The sequence below is a fragment of the Crinia signifera genome, chromosome 12 (genome assembly GCF_055691185.1).
Source record: "Crinia signifera chromosome 12, ASM5569118v1, whole genome shotgun sequence".
NCBI lineage: Eukaryota > Metazoa > Chordata > Amphibia > Anura > Myobatrachidae > Crinia > Crinia signifera.
The window spans coordinates 10,271,483-10,291,420 of NC_139228.1; the positions used below are offsets into that span (position 1 = coordinate 10,271,483).

The 19,938-nt window shown below is 45.6% G+C and overlaps 1 protein-coding gene across 3 annotated transcripts in view; it reads right to left on the bottom strand.

Moving 5' to 3' along the window:
* The window catches only part of LOC146049359 (Fc receptor-like protein 5), a 68,994-nt gene that overhangs the window by 38,393 nt on the left and 10,663 nt on the right, over positions 1–19,938 (bottom strand). For all 3 annotated transcript variants that reach the window (XM_083165856.1, XM_083165857.1, XM_083165855.1), the window contains exons 2-4: positions 12,625–12,645; positions 11,083–11,334; positions 1,851–2,114 (exon numbers count right to left, since the gene is read on the bottom strand). In XM_083165856.1, the coding sequence (XP_083021982.1) occupies positions 1,851–2,114; positions 11,083–11,334; positions 12,625–12,645 (537 nt within the window). The remainder of the gene's footprint in view (positions 1–1,850; positions 2,115–11,082; positions 11,335–12,624; positions 12,646–19,938) is intronic.

Genomic DNA, 19,938 nt, shown 5'->3' on the forward strand with positions numbered 1-19,938 from the left:
GTCCTTTTCATACCCCTACTATCCAAGTGGGCATGGAGTTGGATATAAACCTGTGGCGAGCGTAGCGAGCCACCGAGCCCGAAGCGTGGCGAGCGTAGCGAGCCCCGCGAGGGGACACAGAATACCGTCCCCTCGCGGGGCTCGCTTCGCTCGCCACGCTTCGGGCTCGGTGGCTCGCTACGCTCGCCACAGGTTTATATCCAACTCCATGCCCACTTGGATAGTAGGGGTATGAAAAGGACCCCTTTTTCCCATTGAATTCCATGTTAAAATGGACTCAGTCCATTTTAACATTGATTCCTATGGAAAAATCGGGTCATCGCATCCGATGGTCGCATGCGATGCGATGCGATATCGCATCGCATCGCATCTGATTGTATGCCTTAACTTAAGGCATACAATCAAAAAATCGGGCGCCCAGATAACTCATAAGTACCGATCATTTTAGCACCCTGCACCTTTCAAAATCTGTGCAGTTCCTGCCTGGAAAGTCGCTCTCTGCTGTGGTGCTTCTAGCACAGACTGCTCTGTATTTCAGCTGTGAGATAGAGATCAAACTGTGCTAGAAGCAGAACAGCAGAGAGTCACACCGCAGGCAGGAGAGAGGAACTGCATGTGTTTTGAAAGGTGCAGGTTCTAGAATGAACACTACAAATATTTACCCAAATGAGGGTATGGATGCTCTCAGTTTGTAAATGTGGGTGAAGTTACTTTTACTATTATGTACTACAATGCATATAAGGAAACAACAAAGGGTCAGATTCTGCGCCCCACCCTATTCTCAGGCAATGACAACATTCATGTAGTTGATTGTTTTTTTTCACATGCAAATATTTAGACGGTGGTACGGAGCAAGTGCTCTGCTCTGCAAATGCGCTGTTTCCATAGAGACAGATAAAATCAGAAATGCTGTAAAAACCATTTGGGTGGAGACTGGGGTGTGGCTAGTAGTGCACACAGACATGGTCTGCTCAGTGGGCGTGTTATGGGAGTATCGGGGCCATGTCAGTGCACACGGGAGGCCAGGATCAGATGTAGATGGTACAGCTGCCACTCCGCCGCCCTGTAAAGCTGGGTACACATATGTACAATTTCCTTTTTCTTGCGACCGTTCGATCGACCGAATACACGTTCGGCCGTCCAAAACATACGACCGTTCTGCGCGTACACATATGTACAATTTTACTTGCGACGTCCGATGTACTCCCGTCCAAACAATCGCAAGAAGAAGTATATGAGAGACCCTGTAACCCTTTGCCTGCTGTTTTAACTAATGTGTATATAATGTATATATGTTGAGCAGTGGCTCAACACTTTAGACGCATCCCTTTAAGACATTAATCAATGTTGAAGTTTTAATAGAGTGGGCTGGAAGCTCTTTTCAGGGCACCAGCTTCACACTATTAAAACTTCAACATTGATTAATGTCTTAAAGTGATGCGTCTAAAGTGTTGGGCAGTGAGGCATTATACACACATTAGTTAAAACAGCAGGCAAAGGGTTACAGGGTCTCTCATAATGCAGCATACCACCGTGCTTTGTCAAACTGTCAAGCATATCGATCGAAGGTGCGTACACACTTCACTTTTGTTCCGATATGGAGCCGTCCTGTCGGATGAAATATTAAGCAGCAAAGAACCTTCGACCGACCGACCGTGGACGGCCAAGAGCGTTTTTGGCCGTTTATCGGTCGCACAGCAGCAATTGGGACAGCGTACACACCTATACAATCGAACGGCCGTTTGCCCCCAGATTGGAAGAACGGCCCGACGATTGTATATATGTGTACCCAGCTTTAGACCAGTGAAAGACGGACTGACCTTTGTCCTGTTGCAAACATAGAAACTCACCAGATGAAACATCGAGTCTCACAGGGAAACTTCTATCCCCGGTTCCAGCTGAGCATTGATAGTCCCCACTGTGCTTCTTTGCTGCATATGTAATTGTTATCTCACGTTCTTTCTTTGCATGCAGCTTATTTTTGTTTCTGTACCAGACATATTGCTGGGTTCCTCCTGCTGCAGATCCAGCGTCACACGCTATGGTCACTCTTTCACCAGCAAATATCTCGCTCCAGTTAGGAGTAAAAGTCACAACCGGCCTCTCTGCAGAACCTAGTAGCAGGAGAATATCATTCCACAGAGCCAGATAAGGACATTTATCATGTGTTCTAATGATAGAAACAGGACACATTTACTATATACGCTTCCATCAAACATATGAGGAAATACATTGGTGCCAGAAGTGGGATTTTGTATGTTTGTTTATGGTACTGATTTTGGGCTTTTTGATACTTGTTAAAGAGTTTTATATTCGGTATCGGCATAATATCAGTATAACATACATTTATTAAAAATAGACAAGAAAAAGCAGCGCTGATTTTAGCCAATCAATCAGTAATTCATTTAGTAACAATTAGACATATTAAAATACAAAACTAAATATATATATATATATATATATATATATATATATATATATATATATAAAAATGCATTAGAGAGCCAGCAACATCCAAAAAATATTTATTTAATTATAGGCATAATAGTGCAAATCGGAATAAAAAGAGGTTTAAAAATGCAGGAGGAAAACGTCTACTTAGCATTTGAGTAGGAAGGCATAATCACTGCGTTCATCCTCCAACAACCAGTCATCACACCCGACAGGCTGTTTCGGTGCTTCTCAGCACCTTAGTCATGGGCAACTGACTGAGCTCTCCCAAACAATCTAATATACCCATAGCACCAATCAACATAAGTCCCCTCACCTGTATAAGAGCGGTAAAACGAACAGGTACACACTGACAAGCTGCAGCGCGGCTTCCGGTCGTCACGGCAACCAGCAACGCCGGAAGACAGGCGGAAGTGACGTCAGGTCTCCTAGCGACCGACATACACAGGCCGCTGCAGCGGAAGTCAGGTGACCGCTGAAGGGAGCTGAGCGTCATAGCAACAAAACAAGCTATGCGCTCGCTCGTTCCGACTGACTATACAGCGGAGACAAACCAATGTGTCTCAATAACGCTGTTACTGATGTCAGACGGACTTAGGTAATGTAAAAAATACGGTGAGGTGTAAACCTTTGCTGAGAGCGTGCGAGGGCACACAGATTGCCTGGGCAACGCTGACACATACACAAGCATGGACATAGACATAACAATAGCAACACGGAGGACATCAAAAGCAATCAAAAAGTACAAAAGCACATAATATACGCAAAAAGTAACAAGAAAGAGAAGGGAAAAGGGGAGCATATAGAAGAATTACAATGGACACAAGTTCCATAGAGGCAGAACATAGAAAATAAATCTGCGCACATTATCATATGAACACCACCATCACTAAATGTATATTATTATTACTACAAAAAGCAATGTAGTGACTGGTATTCGTTCAAGCCATTAGGGGTTAAGCACTTAAGTCGGTGAATCCATAGGCATTCCCTTTGGAGAAGGAGTTTATCGCGATCACCTCCGCGCCTCAAAGGAGGTATATGATCAATAGGCATAATAGAAAAGTCACGCATAGAATGTCGCATGGTGGCAAAGTGGCGTGCCACTGGGGGTGTGTTGCCATCAATTTTGGTAAACGCCTTCTTTACGGACGAGCGATGGCCTGCAACTCGTTCCTTTAGGAGCCGGATCGTTTTGCCCACGTACACCAATAGGCAAGGGCACACAATGGCATAGATGACAAAACGGCTGTCACAGTTGAGGTGGTGTCTGATGTCATATGCTTGTCCTGTTTTAGGATCAATGAACTTATCTCCCAACCTCAAAAACTGGCAGTTCACACAGCCGTGACATTTGGTAACCCCATTTTTTGTTTGTAGCCAGGTTTTGTTTTTAATCGGTCCAATATCTGATGGGGCTAAGACGTCCCGTAAATTGCGGCTTCTCTTGTAGCAAAAAAGAGGTTTCTGCACACAATAGCGTCCAATGGCTACATCCGATTGCACAATATGCCAATGTTTTAGTATTGTTTTTCGAACATGCGCTGAAGCGACAGAATATGTACTAGAAAAGATGAGTCTGTCCTTTTCTAGGCTTTTATCACGCTTGACAAATGCCTGGTCCCGCGAAGTCTCCAGACATCGTGTCACTGCCTCTGATACTTCATTGGCATCATAGCCGCGCTCCAAAAAACGGTCACCCATCTCCAAGAGAGCCTGTGGTAGAATGTCTCTATCTGAAGTGATACGTACTACCCTTAGTAGTTGTGATAGAGGTAATCCCTTTTTCAATGGTGAAGGGTGAAACGAATCAGCTGATAGCAACGAATTTTTATCAGTCGCTTTCCTAAAAATGGTGGTTTTGATGCCATCACTGGTTTTAGTCACACATACATCTAAATAACTGATCGTGGTCTCACTAAATGAGACCGTAAATCTGATGGTAGTGTTCAAAGAGTTAAGGACATCTATGAACTCGGTCAAGGCCTGGACACCTCCAGTCCACACCAAAAATAAATCATCGATATAACGAACGTAAAAATGAATAAAACCTGAAAAAATAGAATTGGCCATAATGTGTTGTTTCTCATATAAACTCATATATAAATTAGCGTAAGAGGGCGCCATGTTTGAGCCCATGGCGGTCCCTCTTAGCTGCAAATAAAAAGAGTTCTGGAACAAAAAATAATTCTTTTTCAAAATAATATCCATCAGTAATAACAAAAACTCAATCGGTGGACCAATGTAGTGTGGACTGGAGGTGAGCAGCGCCCGGACCGAGTCCATACCGTCCTCATGTGCAATATTCGTGTATAGACTTGCTATGTCGAGAGTTACAAGCAGGCTAGACTCCGGTAAAGTGCCAAGTGCTTCAAGTTTACGAATGAAATCATTAGAATCTTTCAAAAAATAATCAATGTGTTGTACAACTGGCTGTAACCAAAAATCAACAAACTGTGACAGGGGCTGAAATAAAGAACCAACTGAGGAAATAATAGGTCTACCTGGTGGTTTAATTAAAGTCTTGTGGACTTTGGGTAAAACGTAAATCAAAGGGGTTCTTGGGTGTGTTTGGGTCAAAAACTCAGAAGTGGACTCATCAATATACCCATTGGTTAAGCCCAATTTTATAGCAGCATCGATCTCCTTCTTGTAAGGATAAGTGGGGTCATAAGTCAATAACTTGTAACAAGCTGCGTCGGCCAATTGCCTTTCAATTTCAGCGACATAGTCGCATCTATTGATCAACACTATACCGCCCCCTTTATCAGAGGGACGGATTACTAAGGACAAATTGTCTCTCAAAGAATTGACCGCCATATTCTCTTCCTTAGTAAGATTGGAGAAAGACACTTTTTGGGCATCAATATGGCTGGATACATCCCTTCTAACTAACCTGACAAAGGTCTCGATGGAAGGGTTTAGACCCGGGGGGTCAAAGGTACTGGGTGGTTTAAATCTTTTATGTACCTGGACCGTCTCAGTTTTTTTAGAAAAATAATCCTTTAACTTCAATAAATGATGAAACTTAAAAAGTTCGGTCTCAAATTCAAATGAAGATTGCCTATAGGTTCTTACAAAAGACAACCCCTTAGATAAGACAGTCATCTCTGCAGTGGTAGGTTTATAATCGGATAAATTAAAGACAATTACGTCCTTATTTTCCGAGTGGGGTTTCTGCGAACGCCGCCTGGCTCCTCCCCTTCTGCACGGTTTGGGTGTCTAAAATTGAGAATAATCTGTCCCTGTTTCACTCAGAGCTATTAGCCTTTAAAAAGGGAAAATATAAGACCGTAAAAGAGGATTACAAGGACCAACGTGTCTATAATTGGCTACAGGGTGGGGATTACAGACCCCCGTGGCGGAGTACAAGCAGGGCTAGACGCGGTCGCGCCAATCAGGATTTTTCTGAGATTGACACCTCGGCTAGTGATTCTGATTTTTCACGCACTAATTCTTTTTTAGGAGGAAATACCTCCAAGAAAAAGAATATAGGTGCAAAAAAACAACAAAACCGTGCAGAAGGGGAGGAGCCAGGCGGCGTTCGCAGAAACCCCACTCGGAAAATAAGGACGTAATTGTCTTTAATTTATCCGATTATAAACCTACCACTGCAGAGATGACTGTCTTATCTAAGGGGTTGTCTTTTGTAAGAACCTATAGGCAATCTTCATTTGAATTTGAGACCGAACTTTTTAAGTTTCATCATTTATTGAAGTTAAAGGATTATTTTTCTAAAAAAACTGAGACGGTCCAGGTACATAAAAGATTTAAACCACCCAGTACCTTTGACCCCCCGGGTCTAAACCCTTCCATCGAGACCTTTGTCAGGTTAGTTAGAAGGGATGTATCCAGCCATATTGATGCCCAAAAAGTGTCTTTCTCCAATCTTACTAAGGAAGAGAATATGGCGGTCAATTCTTTGAGAGACAATTTGTCCTTAGTAATCCGTCCCTCTGATAAAGGGGGCGGTATAGTGTTGATCAATAGATGCGACTATGTCGCTGAAATTGAAAGGCAATTGGCCGACGCAGCTTGTTACAAGTTATTGACTTATGACCCCACTTATCCTTACAAGAAGGAGATCGATGCTGCTATAAAATTGGGCTTAACCAATGGGTATATTGATGAGTCCACTTCTGAGTTTTTGACCCAAACACACCCAAGAACCCCTTTGATTTACGTTTTACCCAAAGTCCACAAGACTTTAATTAAACCACCAGGTAGACCTATTATTTCCTCAGTTGGTTCTTTATTTCAGCCCCTGTCACAGTTTGTTGATTTTTGGTTACAGCCAGTTGTACAACACATTGATTATTTTTTGAAAGATTCTAATGATTTCATTCGTAAACTTGAAGCACTTGGCACTTTACCGGAGTCTAGCCTGCTTGTAACTCTCGACATAGCAAGTCTATACACGAATATTGCACATGAGGACGGTATGGACTCGGTCCGGGCGCTGCTCACCTCCAGTCCACACTACATTGGTCCACCGATTGAGTTTTTGTTATTACTGATGGATAGTATTTTGAAAAAGAATTATTTTTTGTTCCAGAACTCTTTTTATTTGCAGCTAAGAGGGACCGCCATGGGCTCAAACATGGCGCCCTCTTACGCTAATTTATATATGAGTTTATACGAGAAACAACACATTATGGCCAATTCTATTTTTTCAGGTTTTATTCATTTTTACGTTCGTTATATCGATGATTTATTTTTGGTGTGGACTGGAGGTGTCCAGGCCTTGACCGAGTTCATAGATGTCCTTAACTCTTTGAACACCACCATCAGATTTACGGTCTCATTTAGTGAGACCACGATCAGTTATTTAGATGTATGTGTGACTAAAACCAGTGATGGCATCAAAACCACCATTTTTAGGAAAGCGACTGATAAAAATTCGTTGCTATCAGCTGATTCGTTTCACCCTTCACCATTGAAAAAGGGATTACCTCTATCACAACTACTAAGGGTAGTACGTATCACTTCAGATAGAGACATTCTACCACAGGCTCTCTTGGAGATGGGTGACCGTTTTTTGGAGCGCGGCTATGATGCCAATGAAGTATCAGAGGCAGTAACACGATGTCTGGAGACTTCGCGGGACCAGGCATTTGTCAAGCGTGATAAAAGCCTAGAAAAGGACATACTCATCTTTTCTAGTACATATTCTGTCGCTTCAGCGCATGTTCGAAAAACAATACTAAAACATTGGCATATTGTGCAATCGGATGTAGCCATTGGACGCTATTGTGTGCAGAAACCTCTTTTTTGCTACAAGAGAAGCCGCAATTTACGGGACGTCTTAGCCCCATCAGATATTGGACCGATTAAAAACAAAACCTGGCTACAAACAAAAAATGGGGTTACCAAATGTCACGGCTGTGTGAACTGCCAGTTTTTGAGGTTGGGAGATAAGTTCATTGATCCTAAAACAGGACAAGCATATGACATCAGACACCACCTCAACTGTGACAGCCGTTTTTTCATCTATGCCATTGTGTGCCCTTGCCTATTGGTGTACGTGGGCAAAACGATCCGGCTCCTAAAGGAACGAGTTGCAGGCCATCGCTCGTCCATAAAGAAGGCGTTTACCAAAATTGATGGCAACACACCCCCAGTGGCACGCCACTTTGCCACCATGCGACATTCTATGCGTGACTTTTCTATTATGCCTATTGATCATATACCTCCTTTGAGGCGCGGAGGTGATCGCGATAAACTCCTTCTCCAAAGGGAATGCCTATGGATTCACCGACTTAAGTGCTTAACCCCTAATGGCTTGAACGAATACCAGTCACTACATTGCTTTTTGTAGTAATAATAATATACATTTAGTGATGGTGGTGTTCATATGATAATGTGCGCAGATTTATTTTCTATGTTCTGCCTCTATGGAACTTGTGTCCATTGTAATTCTTCTATATGCTCCCCTTTTCCCTTCTCTTTCTTGTTACTTTTTGCGTATATTATCTGCTTTTGTACTTTTTGATTGCTTTTGATGTCCTCCGTGTTGCTATTGTTATGTCTATGTCCATGCTTGTGTATGTGTCAGCGTTGCCCAGGCAATCTGTGTGCCCTCGCACGCTCTCAGCAAAGGTTTACACCTCACCGTATTTTTTACATTACCTAAGTCCGTCTGACATCAGTAACAGCGTTATTGAGACACATTGGTTTGTCTCCGCTGTATAGTCAGTCGGAACGAGCGAGCGCATAGCTTGTTTTGTTGCTATGACGCTCAGCTCCCTTCAGCGGTCACCTGACTTCCGCTGCAGCGGCCTGTGTATGTCGGTCGCTAGGAGACCTGACGTCACTTCCGCCTGTCTTCCGGCGTTGCTGGTTGCCGTGACGACCGGAAGCCGCGCTGCAGCTTGTCAGTGTGTACCTGTTCGTTTTACCGCTCTTATACAGGTGAGGGGACTTATGTTGATTGGTGCTATGGGTATATTAGATTGTTTGGGAGAGCTCAGTCAGTTGCCCATGACTAAGGTGCTGAGAAGCACCGAAACAGCCTGTCGGGTGTGATGACTGGTTGTTGGAGGATGAACGCAGTGATTATGCCTTCCTACTCAAATGCTAAGTAGACGTTTTCCTCCTGCATTTTTAAACCTCTTTTTATTCCGATTTGCACTATTATGCCTATAATTAAATAAATATTTTTTGGATGTTGCTGGCTCTCTAATGCATTTTTGTATTTTGACCAATTTGTGAGCTCCAGCACTCTCTGGATTGCCTCGTGTGTGCAGCCTTGACTCATGGTCATGCTATATATATATATATATATATATATATATATATATATATATATATATATATATATATATATATATATATATATATATATATATATATAATGTGTTGATATGGACCCAATTCTATAATCACCAAATTGAAGGGTATTTTGTCCTGCTCTGATCCTGGTGGATGAATGTGATGGAGTCCGTATTGGCCACTTTATGGTGTCCTGAAGGTATTTCAGTGGACTAAACCGATGGCACAGATTGAATTAGCCGGCTCGGGAGTCCTCACTACTGCGAGTGATCAGGTGTCCATAGTGTAACTGGCAAGAGACTTCCAGGGGTCAAAGAGATCCGATCAGATGAATCAGCAGGTGGGACAAGTCCTTTGGTGTAGAAAGGTGTCTCCTTAAAAGCAAAATATCAGAGCAGGACAAAATACCCTTCAATTTGGTGATTATAGAATTGGGTCCATATCAACACATTGTATCCATTTTTTGTTTTTTAGTGTTTTGTATTTTAATATGTCTAATTGTTATTCAATTAATTACTGATTGATTGGCTAAAATCAGCGCTGCTTTTTCTTGTCTATTTTTATTTATTTTCACCCATTTGGGAGCTGACTACTCCAAAAAGCAGCTGCTTTTTGACAAAACAACTCTAGGTAAGTGCTCTACACTAACCTAGGTTAGTCTCTTCTCTTTAACATACATTTATTCCAGGCCACATAGCAGTGGCAGCTACACAGGGATCATACCATACGATACAGTTTCTACTATCTAGGAACAAGGCACAACCAACCTTTATTTTCCTAGTAAAGAGTGGCGTAACTACTGTAAGGCAGCCCTAGGTGCCACTTGGTAGAGCAAGCCACAGTGGGCGGCGGCACCTGCTCGACGCACTGATATGCTGCTGCCTGTCGCTGCCCACTGGCTGAACACTGGAGGCGAGTCAACTGCTGCGCGGGTGCAGCCATGGCAGAGATGAAAAATCCCTCCACTGATTCAATTGACTGTACACAGAGCCGGCTATTGGCTACTGTGCACAGGATGGGCGGGCGGATGGGCGTGCTAGGGTGCCCTGGGATGTGTCAGAGCCAAGGGAAACAGCAGTGTCTGCTGGTCTCTCTTCCTATATCCTGCTTCAGCTTCTCCGTTATGCGTGTGACGTCATCACGTCACACACTGGGGAAACATGCTGGAGAGGAGTCTGTGGGGGTGGGGCGCCACATTTTTTTGGGCAGGGGGGGAGCAAAATTTATAGTTACGCCACTGCTAGTAAATGATTGCTGGGTCCGAAATCCTTGACCTCCGCAAAACTCGGACACCGAAGTCATTGCAAACTCATTCGCAGTTGGACACACACATTCACAGCCTACATGGCTAAGGGTTAGTCTATGGCAATGCAGAAATAGCAACATATATGCGCACGCAGCAGCAGGTACACGCCCCGAAAACGGCCATAGCCCCCCAGCATATTGCCAACGCCTTCCGTGAACTCTGCATTGACGCCTCCAAACTGTAACTACCTGTCAATCACGGCTCCATGAATTCTCATTGTGGCGCCTTGGTGTATGCATAATGCGCAGTCCCATAGGGGAAAAATTACTAAAGGAAATTTGTAAAAAATAGGTGTATTTGTATCCAGAAATACACTTATTTTTTACATTTACTATCCCGAAAATACGGCAATTCATATTCGTATTGATGTGCTATTAATACGAATACGAATTGCCATATTTTCGGGATAGTAAATGTAAAAAATAAGTGTATTTCTGGATACAAATACACCTATTTTTTACAAATTTCCTTTAGTAAATTTCACCCATAGTGTGATAATCGGCCAATTGCGTACAAATGTGAATTAGGCCCAAACTAACAGAAACATAACTCACCCCTAGGGAGAACGTGCAGCCTGGCGGGGAGACTGTTACCATCAGCCGTCTCGCAGTCATAATCCCCACTGTCCTCCTCTTCTGCAGATGTAATTGTAAAGCTCTGGACATACTTCTCTATGGGAACCGTGTTCTTATACCAGTAGTAGTATCCTGCTGTAGACTCCCCGTCACATGACATAGTCACGTTATCACCTTCATATATGTCCTTCCAGTTCGGAGTAAACACCACCACAGGTCCGGCTGCGTCACCTGTTAAATAGATATTAATAACACCTGTACAGGACACACAACATAACACTGCAGAGAGACTTCAGATTGTTCTTTATAAAATATAGTGATTTCATCATGTCCTAGCGTCAATTCTTGTAGTTACTTATTTCTGACAACGCGCAGGGATAAGAATACAGAAAGGTAACACTACACATCTATGAGACCTTTGTGACTAATGCACCAATTTGTCCTCTACTGGTCAAAGATTTTGGAACAAACCTAATTTTCTCCAGTTTTTATTGAAACTTATATCGGACAGTGTATATCCACTGTATATCAGCCAATGTGTACGCACCTCAACTCTCTCTGCCCCTGCAGTAGACATGGTTTTGCCCATTTGTGATGTCAGTCCCGACGGATCGGAGAACACAATTCACATGTTACATCTGCCCCACCTGCAGTGCAGCATGGTTTTGCCCATTTATGATGTCAGTCCCGACAGATCGGAGAACACGCTGTACATGTTACATCTGCCCCACCTGCAGTGCAACATGGTTTTGCCCATTTGTGATGTCAGTCCCGACAGATCGGAGAACACCCTGTACTTGTTACATCTGCCCCACCTGCAGAGCAGCATGGTTTTGTCCATTTGTGATGTCAGTCCCGACAGATCGGAGAACACCCTGTACATGTTACATCTGCCCCACCTGCAGTGCAACACGGTTTTGTCCATTTGTGATGTCAGTCCCGACAGATCGGTGAACATGCTGCACATGTTACATCTGCCCCACCTGCAGTGCAGCATGGTTTTGCCCATTTGTGATGTCAGTCCCGATGGATCGGAGAACACGCTGCACATGCTACATCTGCCCCACCTGCAGTGCAGCATGGTTTTGCCCATTTGTGATGTCAGTCCCGACAGATCGGAGAACACCCTGTACATGTTACATCTGCCCCACCTGCAGTGCAACATGGTTTTGCCCATTTGTGATGTCAGTCCCGACAGATCGGTGAACATGCTGCACATGTTACATCTGCCTCACCTGCAGTGCAGCATGGTTTTGCCCATTTGTGATGTCAGTCCCGACAGATCGGTGAACACGCTGCACATGTTACATCTGCCTCACCTGCAGTGCAGCATGGTTTTGCCCATTTGTGATGTCAGTCCTGACGGATTAGAGAACACACTACACATGTTACATGTGCCCCACCTGCAGTCCATCTGCAAACATTGCAGCCTTGCTCACTGCTCTGAATTAGGCCCAGAATCTGCACCAATGACAACTCATACACAAATTAACTCTTTGCTGGTCCTGGTAATGTACTTACATGAATTCTTCACAGCTGATACTGAAAGAAAGAGAACCAGTAATGTGTTACTCTGATGTCATGTAAGAATAATACTCATATCAGCATTAAAATAATAATAATAATAACAACAATAATACTACTAAAAATATATATTCATAATGTGGTGTGCTTAATTGGGACAGGATCCTGGTGAAAGGCCCAGTGTCTAGGTTGACAGGTATCTATTAGACTAGGGGTCCTCAAACTATTTTGCTCTGGGACCCCATCAGACAATAAAAATAATTACAGGACCCCAGCAAGTTACTGCAGAAGGTCATCACATCACACGTGTAGTCAGCAGACAGCACATACATGGCAGCATTGTGGAGCTACAGAGTGATGGGAGGAGTCTGATATACCATAACCCATCACATCGCCGGTGTAGTCAGCAGACAGCACATACATGGCAGCACTGTGGGGGCACAGAGTGATGGGAGGAGTCTGATATACCATAACCCATCACATCACACGTGTAGTCAGCACACAGCACATACATGGCAGCATTGTGGAGGCACAGAGTGATGGAGGAGTCTGATATACCATAACCCATCACATCACAGGTGTAGTCAGCAGACAGCACATACTGGCAGCATTGTGGAGGCGCAGAGTGATGGGAGGAGTCTGATATACCATAACCCATCACATCACAGGTGTAGTCAGCAGACAGCGCATACATGGCAGCATTGTGGAGGCACAGAGTGATGGGAGGAGTCTCCTATACCATAATCCATCACATCACACGTGTAGCCAGCAGACAGCACATACATGGCAGCATTGTGGAGGCACAGAGTGATGGGAGGAGTCTAATATACCATAACCCATCACATCACACGTGTAGTCAGCAGACAGCACATACATGGCAGCATTGTGGAGGCACAGAGTGATGGGAGGAGTCTGATATACCATAACCCATCACATCACACGTGTGGTCAGCAGACAGCACATACATGGCAGCATTGTGGGGGCACAGAGTGATGGGAGGAGTCTAATATACCATAACCCATCACATCACACGTGTAGTCAGCAGACAGCACATACATGGCAGCATTGTGGAGGCACAGAGTGATGGGAGGAGTCTGATATACCATAACCCATCACATCACAGGTGTAGTCAGCAGACAGCACATACATGGCAGCATTGTGGAGGTACAGAGTGATGGGAGGAGTCTGATATACCATAACCCATCACATCACAGGTGTAGACAGCAGACAGCACATACATGGCAGCATTGTGGAGGTACAGAGTGATGGGAGGAGTCTGATATACCATAACCCATCACATCACAGGTGTAGTCAGCAGACAGCACATACATGGCAGCATTGTGGGGGCACAGAGTGATGGGAGGAGTCTAATATACCATAACCCATCACATCACACGTGTAGTCAGCAGACAGCACATACATGGCAGCATTGTGGAGGCACAGAGTGATGGGAGGAGTCTGATATACCATAACCCATCACATCACAGGTGTAGTCAGCAGACAGCACATACATGGCAGCATTGTGGAGGTACAGAGTGATGGGAGGAGTCTGATATACCATAACCCATCACATCACAGGTGTAGACAGCAGACAGCACATACATGGCAGCATTGTGGAGGCACAAAATTATGTGAGGGGTGAAATTAAATAGGATTAGAGATTCAGAAAGTGAGAGATTTGGTAAGAAATCTCCCGTTTTTTTTTAAAGCGGCAATCATTTACACTGCAAAATCACACTGGTTGCCGTTTTAAAATAAAATCTGGAGATTTCTTACCAAATCTCTCACTTTCTGAATATGTCACCCTATTACATTTCCCCTGAGGAGTCTAAAATTACAGACAATTCAACAGATTTTTGAGACTCCTTGAATCACTGTCTGAGATTAGAAAAGTCATCACAAGAGGTTTGGATAATTTCCACAGCGCTATTGGTGATGCTCCCTTATTCTCATGTGGGATGAACCCAAAAAGAGAAAAGAAAAACAACCAGGGGCGTAGCTAAGGGTTCATGGGCCCTGGTGCGAAAGGTTAGCTTGGGGCCCCCCTACATACAACAAAATTAAAATCTCGGTCTGTTTATATTTTAATACATCAAGTATATTATGTCTACAGCGCGCCAAATACATATGCCCCCCAGTGCCAGATACATATGCCCCACAGTGCCAGATACATATGCCCCACAGTGCCAGATACATATATGCCCCAGTGCCAGATATATCCCACAGTGCCAGATATATATGTCCCATAGTGCCAGATACATACAGTATGCCCCACAGTGCCAGTTACATATGCCCCACAGTGCCAGCTACATATGCCCCACAGTGCCAGATACATATTATTCCCAACAGTGCCAGATACATATGCCCCACAGTGCCAGATACATATATACCCCAGTGCCAGATATATATATGTCCCACAGTGCCAGATATATCCCACAGTGCCAGATATATATATGTCCCACAGTGCCAGATACATACAGTATGCCCCACAGTGCCAGGTACATATGCCCCACAGTGCCAGGTACATATGCCCTCCAGCGCCAGATACATATACATGAGGGTATGGGGCAGGAGGCAGGACAAGGCAGGAAGCAGGCCACTCACTTGCACAGTAGGCAGGCTAGGACGGATCCCACCAGGTGATGATCTGCCAGGCTCTCCCGTCACCTCAGCTCCCCCCACTATTAGCGCTACTCACACTGACTGGAAGGATGTGGGCGCCGGAGGCTCAAGCACTGCCGCGTCATGACGCTGCGGCGTCATGACGTCAATAAACAATAGACGTGCTGCGCCGCATAGCGGCGCTCACTATGTTCAAATCATGCTGCACAAAATCGTCCTGGTGGCGGGGGTTGGGCCCCCCTGGCTCAGGGACCCGGTCGCACCTGCGACCGCTGCGACCCCTGTAGATTCGCCACTGAAAACAACAATAGTGTAATATCGCTATTGAATGACTGTCATGAACCTGACTTGGTTCAGTCAGTTTCTGAGGTTTCTATGCCTGTTTGCTCCTAGCTGCTGCTGTTGCAGCTGCCCTGCATTCCCAGTGATTAAGTCTCCAGCGAACTTCCCTGAGTTCTGCAGCCTGATCCCTGACCCACACACACCTGTGCAGTAATCAGGTGTGTCTGTCTTTCCCCAGTGTTGATTAGTGCTGCGGCTGGCAGCCAATCACAGAAAGGCAAGGGGGATATAACTCAGGCCCTGGGCCTTCATTCCTTGCCTTGAACAACTGTTTTACCTGTTACAGAGTTCTCCTGTGTTCAGAGGAAGTTCCCAAGGCTCTAGGATATCCAGGTTTACCTGTGTCCTTGTCTCCAGCGTTTCTCCAGCTATTGTTATTGTTTTACCTGGTTCATTCCATCTCCAGAAGACTCCTGCGATATCATCCCTGCAGTCGAGTATCAGGTGTTTTGCCGAGCACCTCTCTGGCTCTTAAGCCAGCCATCACCATCAGAGACTTACACCATCTTGTCCTGATCTGTCGACAGATACTGTCTACACCACAGTCGACACTCAGCTTCTGTCGTCCTCCATTGACTAACAACATCCGTGTCATCCCGGACATCCATCAGTTGCTGCTTCTAAGTATTGTCGCAGGCTTATCTGTTGTCAACATCCCGTGTCAACTGTTTGCCACAAGTGCCCCCAGAGACTTTGTTATTCTCTCCTGGTCATCGACATCGTATACCAACGACTCCCAGGTCGTCACCTCTGGCTTCCAGGCCATCCTGCAGCTCCCAGGCTGCCAACTGTCATCACCGGCTCTCAAGCTGTCTCAAAAGACATTCTCTCATACCTTCTGTGTCCTCACTCCCAGCCTGCGTCCAGAGGACCAGGGCAGGGGGCCGCGACCTGCCTGTCAGACGCAGCTAAGCCCAAAGTTCCTTGCGGGACTCCCTGGTGAACACCGCTGGCAGGTTAGACTCCGCGCCCCTGTTCCTGGTCTCCGCCAACACTCTGGTTTGCTGTGCTCCTGTCCCTTGGTGCATGTCAATCGTCAAACCCCCTGTATTCTGCTACACAGCGCCCTCCACTGGTCCACCACGGTCACAGCCGGGAACACAACAAACCCCCGAGTTGCTGACAGATTGTTCAAGGCCGATGGACTCGGCTCAAGACCCCAGTGTGGGACCAGCGGTCATCCAAAATGTTACCGCTCGGATAGAGACTCAAGAAGCCACTCAGCTGCGAGTGATAAAATATCTTCAAGAGGTATCCAGTCGATTGGATACAATGCAGCAGTCATTGTTAACTCATGTGTCGACTGTCCAAAATTTTTTACCACCCGCTTCCCATTCCAGTCTCCAATTGCCGGTACCAAGCAAATACGACGGTGATTCCAAAACCTGCAGGGGATTCATTAATCAGTGTCAAATTCAATTTGAACTGTTACCTCACAACTTCCCCACAGCTAGAATAAAGATTGCATATATTGTCTCATTGCTTTCCGGATCAGCCCTCGAGTGGGTATCACCACTGTGGGAGAAGTCTGACCCTCTCCTTGCAGACTATGACAAATTTATCGAGACTTTTCGCCGTATTTTTGACAGACCAGGTCGCTCAGCCTCTGCTTCCACAGATATCCTTCAGGTCAAACAAGGATCTCGGCCCATGGGGCAATATGTGGTCCACTTTCAGACTTTGGCATCCGAGTTACTGTGGAACAATGAAGCCTTGACAGCTGCGTTCTGGTTAGGAGTATCAGATCGCATCAAGGATGAGCTGGCAACCCGGGATCTTCCAGATCGGTTGGAAGACCTTATCTCCCAATGTGTCAAGATTGATTTACGCCTCCGTGAGAGAGGTCTTGAAAAACAAAAGAAGTTAATTCCCAGAGAGATTCCTGAATCACGTTCTGTGTCTCCTGACCGAGAAGAACCCATGCAAATTGGTAGATCACGCCTGACTCCTGTCGAACGTGCCCGCAGGCAGCGCAATAGATTGTGTATATATTGTGCTGCTTCCAATCATTTCATTGATGCCTGTCCTGAGCGTTCAGGAGGACGCCAAGGCCTGACCTGCAATGGAGAAGTCAGGTTGGGTCAACTTGTGAAATCTCCTCACGATAATGACTTTGTCCTTTCAGTGTCCCTCGAGACTCCAGCCGGACCCATACCCAGTTCTGCCCTAGCAGATTCTGGGTCAGGTGGAAACTTCATCTCTTATGACCTTGTCTCCAAGCTGAAAATTCCTCTGGTACCCATATCTCCGCCTATCTCTGTTACAGCGATGGATGGCAGCAAGATTTCCGGCAGTGAGGTTCGTTTTCGTACTGAACCTGTCCTCCTAAAAATTGGTACTTTGCATCAAGAATTAATAAAATTCTTTGTGATTCCCAAAGCATCCTATGACATTGTGCTGGGGCTTCCATGGCTCCGACTCCATAACCCTAGTATCAACTGGTCCACTTTACAGTTGAAGCATTGGAGTCCGTATTGTCATCAGCATTGTACTATTCCGGCGCTGCCAACCTGTTCCACGCATGTCGCACCATTTCCTGGTCAGCTTGACACCTACAGAGACCATATAGATGCGCAGCCTGTCGATACCTTGCCACCTCATTGGGAGAGGGATTGTTCCATCAATTTGCTCTCAAGGGAAAATCCTCCGAAAGGTCGTATCTACCCGGTATCAGTCCCTAAGAATCAGGTCCTGCCATCTTGCAATAGAAAGACTCTTCAAAAGAGATTCGTCCAACCTTCTAATTCTCCTGCTGGTATTGGGGTTTGTTCTGCGAAGAGAAAAGGTGGTCTCCGACCTTGTATTGATCCCAGAGACATCGAAACCCATCGTCCTCCAGTAAAAGAGGTTATGTGTCAGCTCAGACAAAACAAGCTCTATGATAAAATCTTGTACCGGCCTGACCCTCAGAGTATAAAGACATTTGTGCCCCCTGAATTCCGTTCAAGACTGTTGTCAGGGGCTCATAAATCTTCGTTCTCCGGGCATCCCGGTGCCCAAAACACCCTTGAGATTCTGCAACGCTCCGATGGATGTCCACAGATTAGAGAAGACATCAAAGAACGTGTGGCATCCTGTCCAGAGTGTATACAGCATGAAATTCCTTTCCAGGGAGATCCTATCCTCCACGACCATGTTTTTCTCCAAGATGATACTCCGATAAATTCAGTTTCCATTGATGATGGATGGTCCACCTGTTCCGAAAATGGAGACTGAGAAAAACTGTGGGAAACTCAGTTGAGAGTTCTTAGCTCTCCTACCAAGTTCATTGGGGTGTTCGGAGTCCACCCCTAAAGGAGGGGGTACTGTCATGAACCTGACTTGGTTCAGTCAGTTTCTGAGGTTTCTATGCCTGTTTGCTCCTAGCTGCTGCTGTTGCAGCTGCCCTGCATTCCCAGTGATTAAGTCTCCAGCGAACTTCCCTGAGTTCTGCAGCCTGATCCCTGACCCACACACACCTGTGCAGTAATCAGGTGTGTCTGTCTTTCCCCAGTGTTGATTAGTGCTGCGGCTGGCAGCCAATCACAGAAAGGCAAGGGGGATATAACTCAGGCCCTGGGCCTTCATTCCTTGCCTTGAACAACTGTTTTACCTGTTACAGAGTTCTCCTGTGTTCAGAGGAAGTTCCCAAGGCTCTAGGATATCCAGGTTTACCTGTGTCCTTGTCTCCAGCGTTTCTCCAGCTATTGTTATTGTTTTACCTGGTTCATTCCATCTCCAGAAGACTCCTGCGATATCATCCCTGCAGTCGAGTATCAGGTGTTTTGCCGAGCACCTCTCTGGCTCTTAAGCCAGCCATCACCATCAGAGACTTACACCATCTTGTCCTGATCTGTCGACAGATACTGTCTACACCACAGTCGACACTCAGCTTCTGTCGTCCTCCATTGACTAACAACATCCGTGTCATCCCGGACATCCATCAGTTGCTGCTTCTAAGTATTGTCGCAGGCTTATCTGTTGTCAACATCCCGTGTCAACTGTTTGCCACAAGTGCCCCCAGAGACTTTGTTATTCTCTCCTGGTCATCGACATCGTATACCAACGACTCCCAGGTCGTCACCTCTGGCTTCCAGGCCATCCTGCAGCTCCCAGGCTGCCAACTGTCATCACCGGCTCTCAAGCTGTCTCAAAAGACATTCTCTCATACCTTCTGTGTCCTCACTCCCAGCCTGCGTCCAGAGGACCAGGGCAGGGGGCCGCGACCTGCCTGTCAGACGCAGCTAAGCCCAAAGTTCCTTGCGGGACTCCCTGGTGAACACCGCTGGCAGGTTAGACTCCGCGCCCCTGTTCCTGGTCTCCGCCAACACTCTGGTTTGCTGTGCTCCTGTCCCTTGGTGCATGTCA